The sequence below is a fragment of the Dendropsophus ebraccatus genome, chromosome 11 (assembly GCF_027789765.1).
Source record: "Dendropsophus ebraccatus isolate aDenEbr1 chromosome 11, aDenEbr1.pat, whole genome shotgun sequence".
Classification (NCBI taxonomy): Eukaryota; Metazoa; Chordata; class Amphibia; order Anura; family Hylidae; genus Dendropsophus; species Dendropsophus ebraccatus.
In genome coordinates, this window is record NC_091464.1 from 59,614,898 (window position 1) to 59,641,892 (window position 26,995).

Here is a 26,995-nt window from a genome sequence, read left to right on the forward strand (position 1 = left end):
AGAGAAGGTTTTCCATGTATCATCTCAGCATGTTTTATTATAACATCACATAAAATAGGAGGTTACAGTTTGGTTTCTAGATAAACATACTGCAGTGAAGCGCTCAGTGATTGTGTCTAATAGACTATAAATAGTTAGACCCTTTGTACATGCACCCTATATATTTAGAATTTCCTGATAAATCATTCTATCCTTTTCCTTTTTTCAGATAAAATTTTTGTTGTTGATTTCTCATTCCCCTAGTGGTGAGAGGTAGGTACTACGAGTCATCTGAACCTTGCTTCTTCTTTTGAAATTTTCTGAACTGAGATTGTATTGCCACAGCTGCTTTCTCTGTTTCGGGGGCGTCCATGTCAATGTCAAAGTCCTCCTGAACTTTCTTCTGGTTATCTGTAAGGTAATAAGAAAAACAAAGTGTTATCTATATGCATATATAATTATATACAGGAGATACCCAGGTTATACCAGCTGTACATATATAATTATATGCAGAAGATACCAAGGTTATACCAGCCTGTTCCATATCACTATATACAGGAGATGCATAACTTATACCAGCTGTACATATATAATTATATATAGGAGATACCCATGTTATAGCAGCTGTACATATACAGTATAATTATATAGAGGAGATATAAGACTTACACCAGCTGTACATATATAATTACATAAAGAAGATACCCAGGTTATACCAACTGTACATATACAATTATATACAGGAGATACCCTTGTTATACCAGCTGTATATATACAGTATAATTATATACAGGAGATACAGTATATAACTTATACCAGCTGTACATATATAATTACATAAAGGAGATACCAAGGTTATACCAGCTGTACATATACAATTATGTACTGGAGATACCCAGGTTATACCAGCTTTACATATATAATTATATACATGAGATACCCAGGTTATACAAGCTGTACATATACAGTATCATTATATACAGGAGATACCCAGGTTATACCTGCTGTACATATATAATTACATAAAGGAGATACTCAGGTTATACCAGCTGTACATATACAGTATAATTATATACTGGAGATCCCCAGGTTATACCAGCCTGCTCCATATCACTATATACAGGAGATGTAGAACTTATACCAGCTGAACATATATAATTATTTACAGGAGATACCCATAAAATACCAGTTGTACATATATAATTATATACAGGAGATACCTAGGTTATACCAGCTGCATATATAATTATGTACAGTAGACTCCCAGACAGGGACGTTGCTAGATTAAAATGTCTGGGGCCCAAGGCCGGAAGGAGTTAGTGGTAGTCCTGAAAGTTTTTGGCCCAGCAGGAAGCAGAGGCTCGAGTCTGGGGAAAGGAAAAGAACTAGGGATGGAGTGAAAAGATCTGAGGTAGAGAGGGAGAGACATATCCAAAACGATGATTGAGATGCCCAAGAGGAGGAGAGAAGAACTAGAGGTGAAGAGTCCTACTGGAGGAAATTGTGCAGGGGGATTGGCAAAAACTGGGACAGAGTGGCAGGTCCTAGTAGAGGAGTGAGACACCCTAGAGCAGTGTTTCTCAACCTGCGGTACGCATACCCCCTGGAGTACGCGGCGGAGGTTGAGGGGGTACGCGGCGCAGGTTGAGGGGGTACGCTGCGCAGGTTGAGGGGGTACGCGGTGCAGGTTGAGGGGGTACGCCGGAAGATGCTGGAGACAGGGCCGATTCTAGCTTTTCTGCTGCCTGAGGCGAAAATTTAAATGGCGCCCCTCTCCCTCTGTTTTTCAGTTCACAGCAGCTTCTGTTTGGGCATTAATCGGTAGTTGATTAGACTTTTTCCCATGTAAACAGGAATGCGTGGGTAACTATCATAAAGTTATCCAGAATTCAGCTGCTTTCTTGCAAAAACAGTGGCACCCCTGTACCCAGATTGTGTGTGGTATAAGAGTGCAGCTCCATTCATTTCAATAGAATTTACGGAAATGTAGAAGCACCACACACTATGACCACTGAATATATTACCACACACTGCAACTCCTGGATATTATGCTGCCACACATGGTCCCCCCTGAATAGTGCCACATGCTGTACCCCCTGGATACGCTGCACACACACAGGTCCTGAACTTTATTATTCTAAGCGCAGGGGTGGCTTGGGCAGGGAGGAAGGAGAGCACATGATCTATAGATAGGGAGGCTGCCCTCCGCTGCACACACCAGAGAACACTGAGTGAGTTGGTCTTAATGACTTCACTAAAATGTCAGGCCCAGTTGCCGTCCCCTCAGACACCTGAAAATCTGCCGCCTGAGGCCAAGTGCTCACTTGGCCTCATGGCAGAAGCAGCCCTGGCTGGAGAAACTACCCGCTGTCCTCCTTCACAGCAGGGAGTAAGGTACGGGTCATCTGTCACCTGCTTCCCCATGCTTGATGCGTTCTCCTCGGTCACCTGTCATGTCCCGCACAGGCAGCCTGGAGCGGCCCTGCAGCCCCGCAAACAGGCAGATCTATGAGTGAGGCAGCAGGACACATCCGGCACAGGCAGTTCCTGGGTACCAGGCTGTCTGTGCGGGACGTGACAGGAGACAAAGGAGAACGCTTCAAGGATGGGGAAGCTGCTGGAAGAAGCTACAGGAGAGGAGCTGCTGGTGACAGGTGAGTTGATTTTTCTTTTTTTTTTTGTCTAGTGAAGGGAAATACTACAGCTATCAGTGCACAGGGGCCAGGGGAGTGAGACTCCAGGGGGCCGTGGCTGCAGGGGAGAGCACAGAGCTACAGGAACTTCTTGGTGTTCCTCCGGCTGCTCTGCTAATCATCTCCCTCCTGCAGACAGCGTCTCCTCCCCCGACCCGCCTGCACACAGAGCAGGAGAGCAGGTGGAAGTCCTGCTCTCTCTTACCTAATCTAATTATGAGGTGAGGGTCATGGCAGTGTCAGAGCCGGTGGGGGGGTTCAACTCCTCTCTCTGGATTCCCTGGTTTCTTTCAGTGACTTGTGTTCATTTACTGCTGACAGAAGTTTAACACTTACATTGCCTTCCTGCAACTCTTGAATGGATTATCTGTGCAAGCACTGTAAGGGTTAAACCTGTCTGCTTGCTGTGGAAAAGAAGTCTCTGACAAGGAAGCTGAAGGAGCCAGAGACTTGACAGCTACTCACAGTATAGGGCCCATATTGCTATAGTAAGGACCTTATTACACTGAGCGATAATCTGCTATGGTGTTTCACTTGTAAGAACTACATTTTGAAAATAAAGGCTAATTTTCCTCGCAATGTGCTGGATCGCTGGTCTCTCTTATGCATAAATCTGCTGGTAACCAGGACGATTTGGTAGATTATCGCTCAGTGTAATAAAGACAACGATCAGCCGATGATGATCTGTTGATTGTTGTCAATAATTCCATTTTAAAAATCTTCAGCCGCCAGGGCTGCACATTGCTACATGTAATTGTGTAGTGATGTGCAGCCGACAGCTGATGATTGTGTAGAAAAAACTATAAACGTTATACACACCTGTCCGCGCTCCCCGGTGTTCTTGTCACGTCTGTCTGGTCCCTGCAGCCACCACTGGGACTTCAGAGCCGGTCTATGAGGTGACAGGCTGCTCAGGTTAATCACTGGCTGAGATGGTACTACCATGGCCAGTTATTGGCTGAGTGGCCTGTCACTTCACAGACCGGCTTCGAAGTCCCAGTGGTGGCTGCAGGGACCAGACAGAAGTGACAAGAACACAGGGCCCTTTGCAGTCTATGTCTGCCCCCTGGAGGGGGTATATAAAACTATATGGGGCATATAAACACCATATTGGGGGTACAAAAGAGGCCTATATAAACTATGTGGGGCACAGAGGGGGTATATGTACACTATATGGGGCCTCAGAGGGGGTATATATACTATATGAAGTCACAAAAAGAGCTATGTATACCATATGGGGGCACAGAGTGGGCACTATTACTTTGTGGAGCAATACACAGGGGCTTTGTATAGAGGTGAAGATGGTGCTGATGCATGAAGCCTAAAGTGTTTGTCTCGCAGATTCTGTGGGGACAAGTTGTACCTGAGAGACGTCTTCATGGAGGCCTGGGCCTGATGGGGAAGAAAAGCAAAATGACTGATCAGAGAAGACGCCACCTGTGAGTCCCTGGATGTAATTACAGTGTAATCACTTATGGTGGAGGAGAGGGGGGGGGGACGATTAGGTTATGTGGATTCCATTTAATCAGGGGTCTGGGATATGACTGTATTTAGGGGTCTGCAGAATTCTTCTTGCAGCTCTTGCTGTGATCAGTGGGGATCAGCAGCCAATGAGTTTTAAAACTGTTTAAAGACTATGATGAGCTCCACCTCCTCCATGGCTGATTGCTGTCTACCTTACTTGGCCGATAATCTCTCTGTGTAATAAGGCCCTAACACCGACTGACCAATGTATTCCTAGATTTCCAGGAGGGATAGCGGGAACAGCACAATGACACAAGAGATGACAGATCCTCTGTAAGGCTATGTTCCCACTCTGTAAGACGCCAGGTCACGGAACGGCCAGTGTCAGAAAAGATCATCCCGGCTGGTACTGCGGTACCGGCCGGAAGATCTTCACTGCCACCAAATTCCCCGCTGCTCACAATGGAGCGTGCGGCCGCAGCCGCATGCTCCATTGTGTGAAATGAATTTAATAGCAGCCACAGAAATCTGACATGTCAGTTTGCTACGGCGCCGCTAGGGACCCCAGCCAGAGTGTATACTATGTGTATACACTCCAGTCGGGATTCCCTCAGCCTGCAGCACTACGTAAGTACCGTAGTAATCACGGCTGTGATCAACAAAAGCCGCAATCACTACAGTACTTATGTACTGTGAACATAACCTAATTCTGTATTCCACCTGTGACTGCGTCTGATCACTGCTGTATTCTCTTCTATAATCTGCAGCATCTGTGTACACCTGGTATCTGATATCACTGCTGTATACTCTTCTATAGTCTGCAGGGTGTAATACTCTGCAGCATCTGTGTACACCTGGTATCTATCTATATGGTCAGTATATGGGGGTATTAGTGACTATATTGGTAGTGTACACTTATTTTTGTTCTGTGATAATTCTGGGCATTATATATGTAATAAAATGGTGTAACAAAGCAGAGCTAAAAATTCTTCTGCTTAACACAGTTAATGCAATTGGTGGTGGGAGATATATGTGGGCTGGTGGGGTTTGTGTGCCAGGGCTGGCCCTGCCTGGCTGCAAGTGGAAATGTATCTACATGCAAGGGGCCATGTATCTGGCTGCTGCAGGGGCCATGTATTACTGGCCACATTGGCTCTTATTATTGGGACGGGGATATTAATAATGGCTACAGGGGCATTATTACTAGGGAAGGGGGATTTATTATTGTGAAAGGGGACATTATTACTGACTACGGGGGCAACATTAGACATGACTACTGGCATTATTACTGGGTCTTACAGATCATTCACATTGTTATGGGGGATCTGATCTGGGAATTAGTTGCTGACACAGACCTTATACAGAGCCTATAGATGCATTGTGTGATCTCGGCGTTATTAAGGCAATGTTTATAATCAATTTCATCCTAGGGGGTACTTGGCTGGAGCATCTCATCAAATGGGGGTACTTGGCTTGAAAAGGTTGAGAAACACTGCCCTAGAGGACCAGTGAGAAAAAGTAGGGGTGGAGTGAAGAGTTCTTGAGGAAGAGTGACAAGAACCTGCCAAACTTTTGTTTTTCATTTTTGGTAAATTATCAAAATAATTGCTACCATTTTAGCAATCAGAATAAAGATTAGGAGTTAGGGTTGGGAAATCCTCTACATTGTGTTAGAGTTATGCTAAAAAACGAGGGTGCAGTTAGGTACAGTCTTAGGAGACTCTGGTGTGTCATAGACGACATTTCTTTGTAATCGGGGCACTTTTATACAGATGTAGATTATTACACTATCCCCCCAGCATGCAGAGATGGTACTAGCTGTAGCTTCCCATCTGTTGCTGTGCTGATGCATCATGAGATTGAGAGCATATCTAAAAGGAAGAGGTTGCAATACTGTGATGAAATATATGGATGCAGCAGATCTGGGATGAAACAGATGACACAGCAGGAATCATGGTGATAAGTCTGCATTATATAGGCAAACAAAAAAATTGCAGGAGTGCTTCTTTCATTCTCATTCCAATATTGGAGGAGAGCTATTTTTTGTTCTTTGAGATTCGATGACATCTGATAAATTTCATCCCACAGTTATTAGTTGAAACTTTGCTTGCAGCAAATTATTCCGTTTACTTTCTTCCACTCTGAGACAAAATGAACAATGACAGCACCAGAAAATATGAGACTTCGATCTTCCTTCCCTCAAGGATGATGGAGCGGGGAGGGAGGAGGAGGAGGAGGAAAGGGGGGAAGCTTTACTGGAAGGCTTTGTTAAATTCCTTTACAATCTCACCTGCTCCTCGGTTCAGTCTAAATCAGCAATAGTAAAAGGACACAGATTTATGTTCTAGACGGGTAAAGATTCCGCAAGTCTCAGGGCAGAACCAAGACGGTTCCCTCCTGAAAAGTGCTGAAGAAAAAATAGGCCATTACCACAATGACAGCTGTGATTATGCTGATCCATCCTTCACACGGCGGCTTAGGACTAGGCATTCAGCATCAGCTGTTTTATAAGTTCTAGAACAAAGAATAAACCTCCAGTGGAAAAAGGATTAATGTTCCCAAAAATCAGCAAAAAATAAGGATTAATTTTTTTTTTAAAGATATAAAGGCTGGGTTCACACTTCGTATATTTCAGTCAGTATTGTGGTCCTCATATTGCAACCAAAACCAGGAGTGGATTAAAAACACAGAAAGGCTCTGTCCACACAATGTTGAGATTGAGTGGATGGCCGCCATGTAATGGCAAATATTTGCTGGTATTTTAAAACAACGGCTGTTGTATTAAAATAATGGCCGTTATTTACTGTTATATGGCGGCCATCCACTCAATTTCTACATTGTGTTGACAGATCCTTTCTGTGTTTTCAATCCACTCCTGGTTTTGGTTGCAATATGAGGACCACAATACTGACTGAAATATACGTAGTGTAAACACAGCCTTTGAACATGTATAAAGCTATACTTAAGGGATACAGGTGAAAGTAAAAATGGAAAGTAGGAGTAAATCACACCGATAAGGACATTGAAAACCTGTTATTTTAACATTTTATGACTTGTTTCACATTTTAGTGTCTGTATTTCAGATCTTAGCCAGACTGGTTTACAGATCCCTATGATGCATTATAGATCCCATGTCATAAGACTTTTAGTAAGGCGAATAATTGTTTCCATATAACATTCATGTAAAACTAGCTTTAAAGGGGTATTTTTGTTTGTTTTTTTACATTTCTTTAATAGAGTTATGTAACTTTGTAGTATAAATGTGTCTATATATTTATATATATTTACATTTTTAAATTTTTTACATTGAGAGGCAGCAGTAAGAGTTAACTCTGCTGTCCCTATTGGCCCTAGTGTCAGGAACTGCAGAGCTGCTGAAGCCCTAATCCTGGCACAGATACATATTGCTAGAGCTGCTGTATGCAGATACTGAGCCTCCCCAATGACTATTCTATTGCATATTGGCACTGGGGAAGCAGCCTGTGCTAATAGTGCTGCAGATGTGGCACCTTGTAGCACAGGAATCAGAGATAACTGTCAATCATTAGAGATGAGCGCAACTCAAGCATTCTCGATTGCAGCCATTCTGCATTTGATTACTGGTGGCTGAAGAAGTTAGATGCAGCCTTAGGAAGTCCTGGAAAACAGGGATACAGCCAAACAAATTGCTCGAGTTGCGCTAATCTCTATCAATCACCACTTGCTCTGCTACACTGAAGCACCCATAGCACTAGTGACACAGACAGCTCCCCCAGTGTAATGTCTATTCTAATGGTAACATGTATTATATAGATATCAGGAGAGGCTGCAGCACTAGTGACACAGACAGCTCCACCAGCGTAATGTCTGCTCTAATGGTAACATGTAATATATAGACATCAGAGGAGCCTGCAGCACTAGTAACACAGACAGCTTCCCCCAGTGTAATGTCTATTCTAACAGCAACATTAAACCTAATAGAAAGCTCATTCCAGATGGATTTCACTGACTTTCCGGCACAATCTGCCTTTATACTAGAGTGAACTCCACCTGAAATTGCTGAGTGTGCAGTAGCCATTATGGTACAATATTTTGTTGCCCATATTAACTAATCACAGCTCAGCTTTCATTTTACCAGAGCAATGTGAGAAGGGAAAGCTGAGCCATGATTGGTCTCAGGTGAAAGAAAACAACCTTAAAGGAAATTTTTCTTAGTAGGCGCAAATACTTAAAAAAATTTTTAACCGGTTTCTATTTTCTTTTAAAATAAATTTATTACAATTTTTGAATATTATTATGGTGGCTGCCATCTTGCCTCAGCCTCTAATTTGATCTGTCAACAGCATTTACAGATGTGCTTTACAGCAGCCACGTGGACATAGGAAACAAGACCGGAGGGGACATATCTGTATGGGTGAGTTGTCGCTGCAGACATCTTACATGTTGGCTGATCATGGCTTTTTAACATGTCCTATTACACAAAAAGATTATTGTCCTGAATGGCCAGTAATCAGCCAAGTAAGGCCCATAATTCTTTTGTGTAATAGGGCCTTAATTATGTCTGTGATGATAAGGAGAACACTTATAGGCTATGTTTACACACTGGCAAAATGACAGTCGTTTTTATTGGATGGATGCCATTTATTTCAAAACAGCGCCCATTATTTATGAAATAACGACTATTATTTGTCATTAAATGACGTCCGTTCAATAAAATGACGGTATGTGAACATAGCAATAAGAAGTTTACTCTACAGTCACAAATGGACGTCTAAGCTTATTGTTAGGCCTAGTGGCCAGAATGAGAACTGCAAGAGTTCAGGATTATTTTTTAATATAGTAAAATGGAGAATTAACAAAGATTTAAAAAACACGAAAAATTCTTAACAGTATTTAACATAAAAAAACAATAGGTCATTTTTTTTAAAGGTACATTTCTATTAGGCTCCTTTTTTGTGTGTTTCTGCCCTAGTCACCTTCAGAGGCCAATGGTGTGTTATTCGATATCCTAATCTAGACAATGTCTACATTTATCTTTTGGAGGGTTGAAATGAAAAAAAAAAAAATTAAAATCTTGAAACAAATATAGATGAGGATACAGAAAGATAAAATCTATTTCTAGATTACCCAGGAACAATCACTCTACGGTATTTGCAGTTCGGAGGAAGAAATAATGCATTTAATGTGCTGAAATCTAAAGGCAAAACGGAGGATTAATGATCCCATAATGTCAACTTCTATGAAGAAAAGTGACCCCACAATCATTATCTCAGCCAACCTAGAAGTGCTGTGGGCGAGCAATATAATAAAAGCAATGGGAAGGTCATCTACTGGTGGCCTGTGGGGGAACATTCTGATTCACGCACAGACAGGAAGATATTCTTAAGGGGGAAACGTATTATTACAAGATGGTGTACACTGAACTGAACTATCTGATAGCATGCCTAAGGATAGGAACATTCTACTGTATTTGTGGCAAAGTTGATGTCAGCAGAAAAAAAACAAACACTAAATATGTTCTCCTTATCATCACAGACACAATGTACAGATAAGACAGTAGCTGAAGCTCAAAGCTCAGCCTCCTCCTCCTTATCATATGACCTCTGCACAGGTCACAGAGCGTGCAAAGAAATCTCTCTCATTCATGACAGTCAGCTCCAGTCTATTGTTATTTTCCTACTGGGCTTGCTATAAAGAATATCTCTAAACAGCTCAGAAAAATATCCCCTACATTATTCATATACCAAAAATAAAATAAAAATACACTTAGAAAATAGAAAATAATAACAAAAAAAGAATGTTTTAGTATCCAGCTGTAATACAAATCCTGCCTTTTTTATTATGTCTTTTTTCTTTTTTTTTTCTTTCTAATCCCCTCCAGACATGCACCGGTCGTTCCTGCAAACCGTACAGTTGGTAATTGCTCCTGTAACAATGTAAATTATACAATTATTACTTTAATAATAATTTAAAGAAGTTGAAAAAACATGGCCGCTTTCTTTCGGAAACGGCTCCATTACACTCTACAACAAAGCTTCTTTACAAACTTTCTTGAAAGGGGAAAGTAAGTCAAGGAGGGGCATCCCACATGGACACCATACCCTGGTAAAAAGAGAATGAGATCTAATTCCTTGTGTTCAAAGGTTGGGATTCCTGTTATCCAGCATTAGAAAAACATATCTACTTACTTCCAGAGACATTGCCACTCTTTTTTCCAGTTTGGGTGGGGTTTTGTTCCATTGAAGTGAATGGAGCCTTATTGCAAACCACACCTGAACTGGAGACAAGAGTTGTGTTGAAGAAATCCCAGATAACCCCTTTAAACCTAAACAGTGCATTTTTTTTTTACTTATCCTGCCACTAAAAACACATGCAACAAAAGTGATCAAAATATGACTAACCTAAAAATCATACCAACAAACATGTTAAGTGCTGTGTTATTAGGACCAAAATGGGCTGAGACAGGAAGGGGTTAATGCCTCCTTTAAATGGCCCAATTATGTGATAGCTCTGTTAGGCTCTGTATGCTTCTAGAGGAGAACACTCTTGTAAGAAGATACTGTAGATGAATGAACATGATAGATTTTGCTCATGGAATCACATGGAAGAGGATAGAGGTACAGTATAAGGGGCGATAGAATTCTATGTTTGGGCAAACCATCCATCAATAAGTCACATACACCTATAATAACATATCCTAAGATATCCTAAAAGTAACAGAACCCAGGGGTACTGGACAGTGACAAGTGAATGGGGTTGTGCTCTGCAGGACCTTCTTAAGAACCTGGGCCTCGCGGAGGATCCTCTCATACTTTATTGATATAATTTGACTCTGGCTACCATATGAGAGATCCATACCAATCCAATTTTTTTTTACTAACCAGTCAAGATATACAGGGTGATGCCCTTTTGTATCCAGTTCTAGTTTGGGGGGCAAAAAAACTATTGTGGACAATATGCAGGTACTCCCCACATTGCTTTAGACTTAAGTCTTCTGTTATCGAAGTTTCAATTCTTCTTCTCTCGTAAAACATGATTTTGGAAGGTTGGATGGAGAGAATAGAAGGTGGAGGATTGATCCCCCAGCATGAAAGAGTGATTGATGTCAGCGCATAAAAGGTAATCTGAAACAAATATCCTACAGCTTGAGGAGCATCCTGGGAAATTACTCACACTCTCTTCATATAAATTTTGATAAATGCATTTCAGGTTGTGATAATTGTCACTTTTTGGCTATTGTTAGAACAGTGGTCTCAAATCTGTAGTTTTCCAGCTGCTCTACTGTTAGAACACTATCTTTATGAAGGGAAAATTTCCAATAACAGATTAAGGGAACTGTATCTGGATCATGGCCCCAACACTTTGTTACACCCACGTGGTCCACTTGCACCCTATTAAGTTCTTTAGCATATTTAACGGTTTCAATCACGTCCTCCCTTTCCCTTCTTTCCTCCATACTATACAGATTTAGATTCTTAAAGTGACACTGTCTCCCCCTTTTTGCATTCTGACTTCTTTACACAGGTGTAAAGGGTAAATTTAGCAGTTTTCACACCTTGTGTTATATCCTACGGCATGGTGCTTGTTCAAGTAAAAAGTGATCTTTTATTAACTGCAGATTGTGCTAAGTGGGCGGGGCTTCATGGCAAACGTTCCACTTAGCCCCGCCCACAGTTTCACAGTTGGCACCGTCCCCTCCGTGACATCATCGTCGCATAGGCCCCGCCCCCTTGATGCCCATTGGTATGGGCTGACTTAGAGGGGGTGGGGCCTAGAACTTTAGGCCAGCCTGTTCCAATGATCCGAGTGGGGGGGCGATGTGCCTATGACATCATGGAGGGGCGGGACCAACAGTGACACTGTGGGCGGGGCTCAGTGGCGCTTTCCCTGTGAAGCCCCGCCCATTTAGCACAATCTGCAGTTGATAAAAGATCACTTTTTATTTGAACTAGCACCATGATGTATGATATAAAATAAGGTATGAAAACTGCTAAATTTACCTTTTACACCTGTGTAGAGAAGTCAGAATGCAAAAAGGGGGCAACCGTGTCACTTTAAGTCTTTCCCTACCATACACCATTTTTTTAGCCTGTCTTTGGACTTTGGACTCACAAAATAACAGCATTCTTTTATACAATTCAATTTAAAAGGGGTTGTCTGGGGTGGTGTAAAACACCATGCTAAAAACATACTATACTCACCTCCTCTGATCCCCTGCAGATGAACATGGTCTCTGCCTATTCTGGGGTCGGTGTCATCCCAACCCCACAGGAAATTACACGCGACACAGCTTCAGCGACTAATTGGCTAAATGGGCAGGTCCTGTGGCCTTGGGATGTGACAAGAATCCAGAAGTGGAGACCAGCAGAGCCAGCTATGGGGGATAAGAGGAGGTGAGTATTTTTATTACAAAGTATACCTATTATTTTCACACCATCCCAGCTATGCATTTTTTTGTCATCTTACGACAACCCCTTTAAGATTTGTAGCTGGCATACATCTTGGTTGCCAGGATTTCTTTGTGGCCCCCTTCAGCGGGAGAGGCTGGTATGTTCTGAACATGCACTGAAGGACGGCCTTGGAGCTGTGTCAGGTCGGTATCTTTTCTAATGCCCCTGTGGGCTCACTACATATGGAATTACTGTATATTCACATACATGTATAAGTGTCTGATCTGGATCATCTCATAACTCCATGGACTAGTGCATTGGAATTTGTGACCGTCATATCCCCCAAATTTCTGTACAATTAGTTTGTTCCCGAACATGAGATAAATAATACAAGTTATAGTCCTTCTGTTATTTACATGCACTGGTATCAAGAAGTGAAATACATCTTGGACACCCACTATTGTCCACCTATGGGTGGCATCCTGATACAAAGCCCTTCACAAAAGCCCCTAAGCTACCCCAGGCTGTGCTGACTGATCTGAATGTTATTATGACAAGTGGCGTTATCTCTCCACAATGAGTATATATATATATATTCATACCGCCCACCGACTTTCCCTTCAGTACCACCATATTCTTATCTCTATTATACTACTTAGTTTGTTACATGTGGTGAAATAGAGCAGCAAGATTTTCCAGTTACTGTAAGATGATTATTAGAGGACGGTAGACAGTGGATAGACGCGGCACTGTTTACATATAAATGTATGAATTTTATGCTATTTAGAAAGTTTTGAAACAGTTCAATTCTTGTCCTTCAGTTCCAATTCTGCAACCTTTTGTCTGCCATACTGGTTGCCAAGAGGCCACACTCTCTATCACCAGGTCACCGACAAAGCCTACAAGTCTGTATGTTAAGTGACCAGATCTCTTCCTCCAACTGTAAACTGTTCCCGACAACCAATCAATGAAGGACAAGCCGACTATTCTTCCTTACCCCCCAAGCAGCGTAACTAAATTTGGCACACAGATACATTGGGTGCCCGGGAAGGTTATTGCGAAGGTCCCGTCCCCGCCAGATGTACAGGAGGGAAGGGGGAGGGGAAAGAGAGGCGCCCCATAGAGATGAATGGGAAAATCTCCACACTGCACACACAGGTGATATAATTAGCTGCAGCAGACACGGCAGTTGGAGCCTTAGCAACCAATAGGATTACTGCTTTTTTTTTTCACAGGGAGCTGGAATCTGAATGGTTGCTAGGGAAGCTGCCTCACAACAGATCCACAGAAATAACTGGTAGACCCCCTACTCCATCTATACAGTACATGTATATACAGGGCACTTCAGGTATACAGGACCCCCTACTCCATCTATACAGTACATGTATATACAGGGCACTTCAGGTATACAGGACCCCCTACTCCATCTATACAGTACATGTATACAGGACCCCCTACTCCATCTATACAGTACAAGTATACAGGACTCCCTACTCCATCTATACAGTATATGTATACAGGACCCCCTACTCCATCTATACAGTACATGTATACAGGATCCCCTACTCCATCTATACAGTATATGTATACAGGGCCCCCTACTCCATCTATACAGTACATGTATACAGGACCCCCTACTCCATCTATACAGTACATGTATACAGGACCCCCTACTTCATCTATACAGTACATGTTTACAGGGCCCCCTACTCCATCTATACAGTACATGTATACAGGACCCCCTACTCCATCTATACAGTACATGTATATAGGACCCCATACTCCATCTATACAGTACATGTATACAGGGCAGTATTACCAGCTGCTGCTGCCCTAAGCACTAAACCTGAGGACGCCCCATCCTCACTCACCAATTAGCATCATGATAGATTGGTGGATAATAGCTCCAGAGGTCACATTTAACACCATCATATCAGACCTCACCAATACCGCCACACTGACTGGATGACACTGCCATACCAGACCTGACCAATACCACCACACTGTGACTGGATAACACTGCCATACCAGACTTGACCAATACCGCCATACTGTGACTGGATAACACCGCCATACCAGACCTGACCAATACCGACACACTGTGACTGAATAACACTGCCAGACCTGACCAATACCGCCATACTGTGACTGGATAACACCGCTATACCAGACCTGACCAATACTGCCATACCCCCCTCGAAAAGACACCAGATTTTCTGAACGGGAGGGTACTTCCCCTCTGCAAGGTGCTACCCTAGGCACCAGACCATGGGTGCCTAATGGTAATTACGACCCTGCAGGTATACAGGACACTACAGGTATACAGGACCCCAAAACTATACACTAGAGGTATACAGGACCTCCACCAACTATATACTACAAGTATACAGGACCCCAAACTATACACTAAAAGGTATATAGGACCCCAAAACTATACACTACAGGTATACAGGACCTCCACCAACTCTATACTACAGGTATACAGCACCTTCACCAACTCTATACTACAGGTATACAGGACCCCCAAACTTTACACTACAGGTATATAGGACCCCAAAACTATACATTACAGGTATACAGGAACTCCACCAACTATATACTACAGGTATATAGGACCCCAAACTTTACACTACAGGTATACAGGACCTCCACCAACTCTATAATACAAGTATACAGCACCTTTACCAACTCTATACTACAGGCATACAGCCCCCCCCAACTATATACTACTGGTATACAGGACCTCCCTCAACTATACACTACAGGTATACAGCCCCCCCAACTACACACTACAGGTATACAGGACTCCCCCAACTATACACTATAGGTATACAGCCCCCCCCAAATATGCACTACAGATATGCGGGACCCCTAAAAACTATACACTGTAGGTATACAGAACCCCTCCAACTATGCACTACAGGTATACACTAATTCCACTGATGAAACAATACCTTTAGATTGGCCTCCTGGGCACCTTAGAACAAATTAACACACTGACACTTTATACCCGGGCAGCGCCTGGTACATTTTCTAGTCTATATAATAAAAATGAAAGTCTGTCTGTCTGTCCGTCTGTCCTCTATAGACTTCTAAACGCCTGAACCGTTTGACCCCAAATTTAGCACGCAGATACATTGGGTGCCTGGGAAGGTTAGAGCGAAGGTCCTTACCAGATGTACAGGAGGAGAGGGGGATGGGAAAGACCGCCCCATAGAAATGACTGGGAGAACCTCCACACACAAATGACATAAATAGTGCTGCAGCTCTCCAGCCGAAATGGCAGTTGGAAGCCTTAGCAACCAATAGGATTACTACTTTCATTTTCAAAGGGAGCTGGAATCTGATTGGTTGCTAGGGCCAGCTGCCTCACAACAGATCCACAGAAATAAATACAGTAAGGCCCCGTTCACACTGAGCACGAACGGTGGAATTCTGCGGCGGAGCGCTCCGCCTCACAATCCCGGCGTGCTCAGTGTCCTGCTTTGAGTGAATGAGAGGGTGCGTGCGCCTCCGCTGCCGCCGCTCTCCACTCGAAGAATTGACATGCTACCTGGGTGGTGGGGTATATACAGGATGGGGGCTACTTGAAGGGGGGAGTGTATACAGCATGGGGGCTTACTGCAGGGGGGCAGGAGTGTATACAGTATTGGGGCCACCTGCGGGGACGAAGTGTTTACAGTATGAGGGCTACCTGCAAGAAGGGTGGAGTGTATACAGTATGGGGGCTACCTGCAGGGGGGGGGGAGTGTATACAGTATGGGGGCTACCTGCGGGGGTGGAGTGTGTACAGTATAGGGACTACCTGCGGGGGGGGAGGGGGTGTATAGAGTATAGGGGCTATCTGCAAAGGGGGCAGTTTATACAGTATGGGGGATACCTGCAGGGGGGAGTGTATACAGTATGGGGGCTACCTGCGGGGGTGGAGTGTATACAGTATGGGGGCAACCTGCAGTAAGGGGGGAGTGTATAAAATATGGGGGCTACCTGCGAGGGGGGGTGTATAGAGTATGGGGGCTAACTGTGGGTGTGGAGTGTATACAGTAGAGGAGTGCCTGCAGGGGGGGGGAGTGTATACAGTACTGAGGCTACCTGCGGGGGGGGGGGGGGGGGGGGTTGCAGTGTTAGAAACTTTGAAATCTCTTCTGTGTTGTCCTCATAAAGGATGAAAGGTAGTGCCTAAGAGGGTAGGATTATGATGATTTTGTATACTGAAAAAACAATGAGACTGGTTCCCATAAAAAACATATACTTTATTATAAAACATACACGAACAACACTTATCAAACCAAAGAAACAGACCAGAATGAAAGTGGCAATGTGCAAAATAGCATATATCAAAGCAGTAAACTGTGCAAATAACAATTCATGGGGAGAGACATTCAATACCATCACAATACTATGCATGGGTTGCTATCCCTATCTTGCTATCACCCCTACTGGGATTATTCATATCAGCTTCCCAACACACATGCATAGTAAGTAGTTAACATCCTAAATGCTCACCCATGTAGATGTAAACAATTACCACTGCCACCGGGTCCCCCTTAACGCACGTTTAGCGTCTATCGCTTCCTCAGGAGGGCGTCAGATTATGATGATGCAGGATTGTGTATGCACTTATTATTATAAGCTGCAGGATTTTTGCACACACCTTACTTATGGTCTGCAGTCGGCGGGGGGGGGGGGGGCAGGGGCGGCAAACTATACACTACAGGTATACAGGACCTCCACCAGCTATATACTACAGGTATACAGGACCACCAAACAATACACTACAGGTATACAGGACCTCCACCAACTCTATTCTACAGGTATACAGGACCCCAAAACTATACACTACAGGTATACAGGACCTCCACCAACTATATACTACAGGTATAGAGGGCCTCTACTAACACTGTCAATGTTGTATATAACCAGGCTCAGCATAACACTACCAATGTTGTACATAACCAGGCTGTATATAACACTGCCAATGTTGTATATAACCAGGCTCAGTATAACACTGTTAATGTTGTATACCAGGCTGTATAATGTATAACACTGCCATTGTTGCAGATAACCAGGCTGTATATAACACTGCCAATACTGTATATAACCAGGCTCAGTATAACACTGTTAATGTTGTATACCAGGCTCTATACTGTATAACACTTGCAATGTTGCATATAACCAGGCTGTATATTACACTGACAATGTTGCACATAACCAGGCTGTATATAACACTGCCAATATTGTATATAACCAGGCTCTGTATATAAAACTTCCAATGTTGTATATAACCGGGCTCTGTATACAGTCTGATCACATGACATCTCAGTTTGGCTATTAGGTATTTAGAATATTTAAAGTTTTAGTTTATTTCTAATGTGCATAAGCTACAAGTTACATAAACAGTGCAGAACTGTCGGGTATATAGTGTATAGAGGGGTATATAGGACTTCTGGCAATTTCCCCTTAAACAAAAAAAAAACCAAGGGCATAGATTTGCCTCCTGGGCGACCTTGGAACAAATCTAATTAACACACTGACACTTTATACACGGGCAGCGCTGACAGAGCAAACACACATATATATATATATATATATATATATATATATATATATATATATATATATACACACTTGTTCTGTCAGTCCACTGTATTTAGCTATAAGGATCCATTAGGAGCCTTGTGGATAAATACATAGGTGCATGCAGGAGCAGACTACATTCTGCTTAACCCCTTGTTACTCCAGTGTGTAAGTGACCCAATGTTCAGGAGACAAGGAAATCTTTGCTCTACTGCTGGTACACTAATAACCCCTGACCTCTGCACAGCAGGCAGTGAGAACAGAGGTCAGGGGTTATCAGTGCAGGAAAGCAAGGTTTTTTTTTGTCTTCAGCTTGTTAACCCTATTTAGTGTTGCAGCATGTAAGTACACATTGGATCACTTACACACTGCAGTACATAAGGGGTTAAGCAGAAGGACACAGGAGGCCCTTATCTTCTCCCCTGGCCCCCCTCCTGCACGGGCCTCATAGCACTCGCCTACCCTGCCTCTATGGTAGCTACGACACTGCCCCCAAGCACAAGATAAAGAAACACTGAATGCATGGTTTTTGATTTGGTGATAGTCAGATGGCAGATGGTCAATGGTTACAAAGCCATGACTCTTTTTAGCCAATTGGCAAATGATGTGTCTGGTCCAGCCTGTGGCATCCAGAATCCCCATATATCACCATCAGGTGCGGTGCTGGATCACCAAATGAAGGAGAACTCAGCCTTAAAGCGTACTCGTCATTCCAAACAAATTTGCAGAAATCAGTAGTACAAGCGAATATAAGAAATGTTATGATAGGTTTTATTAGGCAAAAATAGCCTTTTTCTGTACTTACAAGGCTGTTTTGCAGCCTCCCCCCCCCCCATATCTGTTCATTATCAGGTTGTCTTCATTACAGAGGAGCAAAGTGAAGATGGGTTCTTATAACATATGAAGGGGGGGGGGGGGGATGAGCAAGCAGGAAGAGTAGAGAACGAGCCAGTGCACTTTGGAGATTCTGGATGCTGGATTCAGGGTCAGACTGCTCAGTGCTGTTTTGGGAACTTAGTGAGGTAAGATTGCAGGATGTTATGCTGTGCTGGCTCCTATATTTCAAACTGCACAGGCTGGTTCTCTCCTCTCCCTGCTAACTCATCCCCCTTGGTCCCTCCATTGTTTATAATGGACACAGAAAATCCTCCTCACTTTGCTTCTCTGCAACAGATAAGAAGTGAGGGGGGGAGCAGCCTTGTGAGTACAAAAGGTAACTCTTTTGCCTAATAATTACCTCAAGGTTCTGTATTCAAACACATATGAAGCATAAAATAACACAGATCTTATTCATTCAGTATGTAAATGCGGAATTATTCAGGGAATGCTAAAAATTCCCATAGTGGTGGCTGCTGCTGCTATAGGCAGGTGACTGCGCACATATTCATGCAGATCCCACTGGTTATATGACTCTGTATGCAGGAAGCTTCCTCTAGTGGTGGCTTCAATGAACTAAAATTACATTAAGGCTATGTTCACACAACGTATATTTTAGTAAAATTATGGCCGTGTACAACGGCCGTGATTATTACGAAAATATTCGTTGCCACTCCGTCAATGGGATCCAGGCCGGAGCATATACACATAGTATACGCTCCGGTCAGGATGCCTAGCGGCGCCTCAATTCAGTGAATAGCGGCCGTAGAAAACCCTGTCAGTGCACACAATGGAGCAAGCGGCTCCGGCCCCTCACTCCATAGTGTGCTGTGGGGAGTTCTGATGCGGGCACGTACGAATTCACCTGCATCAGAACCCTGCGGCCGAAAAGATCATCCGGCCGGTACTGCAGGATGATCTTTTCAGGGAACAGCCAGTATCTTACTGTGTGTGCACATAGCCTAAAGGGGTTTTCTATGGAGATTTGCTACTGATCTGGACAGTTTCTATAACAGACATAGGTGTCAGACTAGATGTAATACACCACTTCCTGCAGGACATACACCAGCTGATAAGTACTGGAAGGCTTAAGATTTTTTTTAATTAAAGTAATTTACAAATTTGTATAACTTTTTGAGACCGGTTGATTTAAAAACATTATTTCCCTCTGCAGTACCCGTTAAAAGTTTTTTATTGCTCCAGTGAACTTAAAGGGACAAAAAATTGTCTCTGTTTTGTATACACAGTTCCTATGTACAATTATGTGATGCGATCCTGCACTAGTATTAATTCACCTCTTCTACTGGAAGAGCTAAAACTGAATAATAATCAATGAAAAGTCATAGGAGCTATATACATAAAACAGGATGATTTAAAGGGGTTATCCATGCTCCGACAGCAGGTCTACATAATAGTGCCAGCTCCCCCGCCATCACAGCTGTCACAGGGCCTTGATTCTAGTGCACAGATCTTCCAGGAACGGAAGAGACATTACTCACTCACTAAAGAAAGAAAAAATAGCTGGACTACCCCTTTAAGAGTATTTGCAAGGTTGTTTCATTTTCTTAAATTTTAGATGTTCTTGTGTGATGAGCAAAAGCGGTTGCCTAGGTAGTGATATCCTTTATTGGCCAGGGATGTGAGATGCCGGTTTTTCATGGGTCGGATGGCAGAGTCCTGATATTTAATACCAGAGCTGGTTATGTCAGAGCTGTAATGGAATCACCCATCACATCTCTGGCAGGAGACAGTCCAAACACATTAGATTGTAGAGAGTTCAAATGGAAAAAAAAAAATCAGTGTTTATTCAGGTTGATTAATAATATCTTCTATATTTGAATAAGTGATTTTTGGGTCGGCTACAGTGCCAGCTATGTCATGTGCTGCCTAGAAGATGTCAGATTACTACATATGGGGTTATAAAGGGGCATTTCCCTTTAAAGCCCCTTTACCCTCACTTCTGAGCTGCTTCCACCCCTCACTGCTGAACTGCCCCCACACCCACTGCAGAGCCACCCCACCCTCACTGCTGAGCCACCCCTATCCACACTACTGAGCCGCCTCTACCCTCAATGCTGAGCCGCCTCCACCCCTCACTGCTGAGCCGCCTCCATCCTCATCCCCCACTGTTGAGCCGCCTCCACCCCCACTGCTAAACCGCTTCCATCCCCAATGCTGAGCCGCCTTCACCCCCCTCTGCTGAGTCGCCACCTCCACCACCACTGCTGAGCTGACTCCAATTCCACTGCTGAGCTTCCTCCACGATCACTGCTGAGCCACTTCTGGCCCCACCCACACTGCAGAGCTGCCTCTACCACCACTGCTGAGCCGCTTCCACTTCCACCCACACTGCTGAGCCACCTCCACCACCGAACCCCCTCCACCACCACTGCCGAGCCATCTCCACCACCACTGCTGAGCTGCATCCACCACCACTGCTGAGCTGCATCCACCACCACTGCTGAGCTGCATCCACCCACACTGCTGAGCCATCTCCACCCCCCACTGCTGAGCTGCATCCACCCACACTGCTGAGCTGCATCCACCCACACTGCTGAGCCATCTCCACCCCCCACTGCCGAGCCGACTCCACCACCAATGCTTAGCTGCCTCCACCCACACTGCTGAGCCATCTCCACTCACACTGCTGAGCCAACCCGACTCCACCCCCACCCACACTGCTGAGTCCCCTCCACCCCCACCCACACTGCTGAGTCCCCTCCACCCCCACCCACACTGCTGAGTCCCCTCCACCCCCACCCACACTGCTGAGTCCCCTCCACCCCCACCCACACTGCTGAGTCCCCTCCACCCACACTGCTGAGTCCCCTCCACCCACACTGCTGAGTCCCCTCCACCCCCAATTGCTGAGCCGCCTCCACCCCCACTGCCGAGCTGCCATCACCCCCACCGCTGAGCAGCTTCCACTCCCACCGCTGAGCAGCTTCCACTCCCACCCACACTGCTGAGTCCCCTCAACCCCCACTGCCGAGCTGCCATCACTTCCACTGCTGAGCAGCTTCCACTCCCACCGCTGAGCAGCTTCCACTCCTACCCACACTGCTGAGGTGCCTCCACCCCCACTGCTGAGCCGCCTCCACCCCCACTGCTGAGCCGCCTCCACCCCCACTGCTGAGCAGCTTCCACTCCCACCGCTGAGCAGCTTCCACTCCCACCCACACTGCTGAGTCCCCTCAACCCCCACTGCCGAGCTGCCATCACTTCCACTGCTGAGCAGCTTCCACTCCCACCGCTGAGCAGCTTCCACTCCCACCCACACTGCTGAGGTGCGTCCACCCCCACTGCTGAGCCGCCTCCACCCCCACTGCTGAGCCGCCTCCACCCCCACTGCTGAGCCGCCTCCACCCCCACTGCTGAGCCGCCTCCACCCACACTGCTGAGCCATCTCCACCCACACTGCTGAGCTGCCTCCATCCCCACTGCCGCTGCCTTAGGTGAGCAACACATTGTATTGCAACTAATGAAAGTGAATTTGTTTGTGTTGAAAAGCACAAGCTGGCATGAGATCTCTGCTTTCAACCAGTTTTCATCCAGAGGCGAACCCCCTACCAATTGCTTTAATTTTTATAACAGCTGGGGGGTTTCTACATTTGTATCACAATCTGCCATTACCTACATACATCAGTAGGTTTGCTTATCATACAGGCCTGTAGAACTCCTGGGATATGCGCCAAATGTATCCATAAGCAGCCATTCACCTTAAAGGCAGCTACTCAGGAATGATAATAATGCCAGGCTTTTTAAAGATATAAAAATACCGCAATACAGTGCTCTAAAACTTGATTTTATATTACATATTTTTATAATACATACTGTATATTGTTTATATAATGCCTCACTATAGTGGCTACATAATACTGTCATAAAGTGACTAAATAATACAGCTCTACAGTGCCTGAATCCACACAGTGCCTGAATCCATACAGTGCCTAAATCCATACAGTGCCAAAAAAAGGCCATGTTCACATTACGTAAGTCACAGAACGGCTGGTGTCAGAGAAGATCTTCATTTCTGATGAATTGGGATGCAGACGCATCAGTGGCCGCATCCCAATTCACTGCTGCACACAATGGAGCGTGCGGCTGGACATGTGTGAACTGACATGTCTTCTGTGGCCACTATTAAATGAAAAGCGTCCGCAGAAAACTGACATGATAGAGCACCTAAATATTACTGCTCTACCTTAAAGAGTGGAGGCGGTCAGGCTGGGTGTTGTAGTTCTACAGGAGTTGGTAGCCACAGAGTTTGATGACATTTCTATGAGCTATATATGTTATTATGAGCGGTATTCACACTTATCTATCCTGTCACCCAACACATTTATTATTCCATGTCACATTGATCATTTTCTTTGTTAACACTGATTAATATCATTACAGAAATATACAGAATATTTATGATATTACAGTGTGTGAAGAGTGTGTGGGCCCTTATATATACTGTACAGCCCTGTCTATAACCAAATACTCCGCTCCCAGCTCTCGCTCACCTTTCAGCTTTTCATAGACATTTGAATAGATTTGCATTAAAAGAAAAACTATTTGCTGCATAACATGAGCTGAGCAAATATCCCCATCAGCTGTAACCCTGTACGCTGCTGTAACCCTATATACCAGAGACAGGTGGCAGGACATGGGGGTGTAAGGGGGAACAATGACTCTGACATCCAGACAATGTATGTACACAGTGACCCTCACCAGCAGTGGAGTCCGAGAGACTAGGGGCTGCTAGGGCCTCTCGTCTTTGGAGGGGCTCTACCTAAGGTGCTGTAGCCTGCGTCTCCTCTCCTGGTGATGGGCTGATGCTGACACAGTAGTCTTTTGTTTTGTGCTGTAGCTATATAGGGATATAGGGCCTGCAGGCGCTTAACCTGAGCTTTCAAGCTGTGTTTATTATAGTTTACTATAGTTTATTGTGGATGTTTGTTACGTCTACTTTGTCCTGTGTATATTATTAGTATGTGTTTATTTGGTTTAAATATTATTGTTAATTTTCGTGTTTGTTCCTACACCTGAGATTAATGTTACGTGGTAGGTTATATATATGGGGAAAGGTTTTCTTTGGGACTTTGGTGGGACTTTTATATAACTACAAAATCCTGGGCTGGTTTATGGACGTCCGTTATCATGTACTGGACGGGAGCATTTTAGTGCCAAAAAACAAAACAAAAAAAAATTTTTTTAAATGTGTGTATGTTTATGTGTATATTTTGGTGGGTGCTGGTTTAAAGGCTTTATTTATTGGTGTGGAATGCGACCGGACCAGGGGTTTAGTATAGTAATAAGTACAGTGGTGCCTTACAAGCATATTTCATTATGGGACTGTGCTTGTAATCCAAAATCCCTCTTAAACCAAAGCAAATTTTCCCATAAGGAATCATAGAATTGCAGACAAATGGTTCCATACCCAAAAAATAATGATTCTTTATTCTAAATAACATGTAAAACAAACATTTGCAAAGCTGGATATGTCTTATTATAAGTTACTGTAGAGTATAGCAGCATGTGGTGTATAATGTATAGTAACTGCATAAAAATGAAAAACAGCAGCAGTTTGTAGATACAAGATGGAACTGTAGATCCCCATAATGTAGTAGTGTAGTACAACAGGCTAGAATAAAGAAGCAGGGCTGCTGTCAGAGGTCTGTGTGTCACATGACAGCAATGGGAAAGGGAGGTGTGTTCAGCATGGACCAATCTGGAAGTGGGAATCACAGAGCTGTGCAGGAGGACAGTGATAGAAACTTTTCTACACAGCAGTGTGTAGGGCTGAGTGTAAGTGCAGAGACGTTATAGCAGCAGTGTTTTTAGCTGAGTGTGAGTGCAGGCACATTATAGCAGCAGTGTATATAGCTGAGTGTAAGTGCAGGCACTTTATTACAGCAAGTGCAGGCACATTATAGTAGAAATGGAGAATACAGTAACCCCACCAGCAGAATAGTGAGTGCAGCTCTGGGGTATAATACAGGATGTAACTCAGGATCAGTACAGGATAAGTAATGTAAAGTATGTATCCAGTGACCCCACCAGCAGAATAGTGAGCGCAGCTCTGGTATAATGTAATGTAATGTATGTACACAGAGACTATTTATTATGTAAATTAATTCTATATACAAACTAATGAAGTTAATAAATCCCTACAGGTAAAACCATTGCAGGAATATTGTTGCTTTAAATATTGTGAGAACACGCACTTTGTCTGCCCACGGGAAAAAAGTAAAATATAACCTTGTACTAAGTTAACCGCCTGCGATGTAAATATTACAGGGTGGAATCTGGAGTTAAATAGAACAAATTATAAAACCAATCAATAGACTCTTGAAAAAGAACATGGAGCAGGATTGTAAAGGACTGGTGTGACCTTCTTAGCCCGCTCCTCATTTACCTGCACGCTCAAGCTGTTCCGCAATGTACTGTGTATCAGAGAGCAGGAAGAATCAATAGCCTGTGGGATGTCTCAGCCGCCTGTTGGGTTCTGCACACATTAAGGCGAGTGTATAGCTGGTACAGAAAACTGCAAATATTCGCTGGTGATAGATGAATCGTAATGTGCTTCAAATCCAGACTTCATTAAAGTCACTTCTATTCCTGCCGCCTCCCTGTTATGGATGCACCTCATTGTACTGTGTATTCTGCTTAGCAACCCCTCATCTTCTTGTCTGCGTGCACCTTATTGTACTGTGTATTCTGCTTAGCAACCCCTCGTCTTCCTGTCTGGGTGTCCATCTACTATAGTGGTCCCTGCTATACAGTAGACTGCATAAGAAGGTTGTGCAATAAATCATGATTTCGAAAGCTCATGACATGGATGGGTTTCTCCAGCACATCCCAAAGAAGATCGATCGGATTGAGTTCTGGAGAATTTGGAGGTCGAGTCACCATCCTGTCCTCTGTCATGTTCCTTATTCCTAAACTATGTCTGCAGTGTGCCTCCCCCCCCCCCCCCCTCCCCGGGCATTATCTGCTGCCATTAGGGGGTCCTGACACCATGGCGGAGGAGACTTGGTGTGTATAATGGTCAGGTAGGTGATACATGTCACAGTAACCTCCACATAATGCCAGGACACAAGGTCTCCAGCCGAACATTGCCCATCACACTGCCCCTGCCATCTTATCTTCTTCCCATAGTGCATTCTGGTGCCATCTTTTTCTCAGGTAAGTGACTCACACACACGATGGAGAATGTGACCCATCAGACCAGATGCCTTATTCCTGTGCTCCATGCTCCAGTCGTGATGCCCATTGTAGACACTGTTTTCAGTGAACAGGGAACAGTATGGACACTATGACCAGTCACACAGCAAGCTGCCATGTCCTGTGTGATCTGGCTCCATAGACAGCAGGAACCTTTTCAGCAGTTTCCTTCTATAGGATCGGCCCAGATAGTTTAGCCTTCACCCCCACACACAGATTAATGATACCTGAGCCCCCATTATCCTGTCCCTGGTCCCCGGTTTTTCTTCCTTGGAAACTTTTGGTTGGTACTAACCACTATATACTGGAAACACCATGCTCTACTCCAGTCTCTACACATCACTATTTGGCCCTGGTCACAGTCTCTCCATAGATTTTTCCTGCTTCTAACATCAACTCCAAGACTTTATTAGTCCCTGGCTCCTAGTATATCCCCCTGAGAGGTGCAATTTTCACCAGATAATCCATCTTATATACTTCACTGATATATACTGTAGTTTACAACACAGTTGAAATTTCTACAAAAATCACATATTTTCTATATTTCTCTATAGTCCACCTTGCAGCCACAATTTTACATCTGCTACTTCCGCCATATAGTCATAGTAAGGTTCGATAATAGACATGTTCATCAAGGGAGGGGAGAAAAACCAAGGACCATATAGCCAGTGGATAAATCACACCCAATGAATTGGTGAACACAACTAATGGAGTTTCTCCTCTCATACAACCCCTTTAAACTAAATCTAACAGAACCTGGAGAATTCCTTTAAGAATAAGAGATTACACGAATAGAAGAAAGTTATTTCCTTCGGCTCTTGA

The 26,995-nt window shown here is 44.0% G+C and overlaps 1 protein-coding gene and 1 long non-coding RNA gene across 3 annotated transcripts in view; one reads left to right on the forward strand and one right to left on the reverse strand.

Annotated features, from left to right (window-relative positions):
• Nucleotides 1-8: 8 nt before the first annotated feature.
• PCP4 (Purkinje cell protein 4) overlaps nt 9-26,995 on the reverse strand; it is a 51,605-nt gene continuing 24,618 nt past the window's right edge. Inside the window, exon 3 of the mRNA XM_069945875.1 lies at nt 9-390. Coding sequence (XP_069801976.1) covers nt 260-390 — 131 coding nt within the window. The 3' untranslated portion in view covers nt 9-259. The remainder of the gene's footprint in view (nt 391-26,995) is intronic.
• Nucleotides 2,557-25,575, forward strand: LOC138767955 (uncharacterized). 2 transcript variants are annotated; one of them, XR_011358887.1, is made up of 5 exons: nt 2,557-2,633; nt 4,014-4,111; nt 8,459-8,529; nt 9,997-10,031; nt 25,123-25,575. It is a non-coding gene; the product is annotated as an uncharacterized lncRNA (long non-coding RNA). The 2 variants fall into 2 exon arrangements; XR_011358886.1 differs by lacking the exon at nt 25,123-25,575 and having other exon boundaries at nt 9,997-10,101.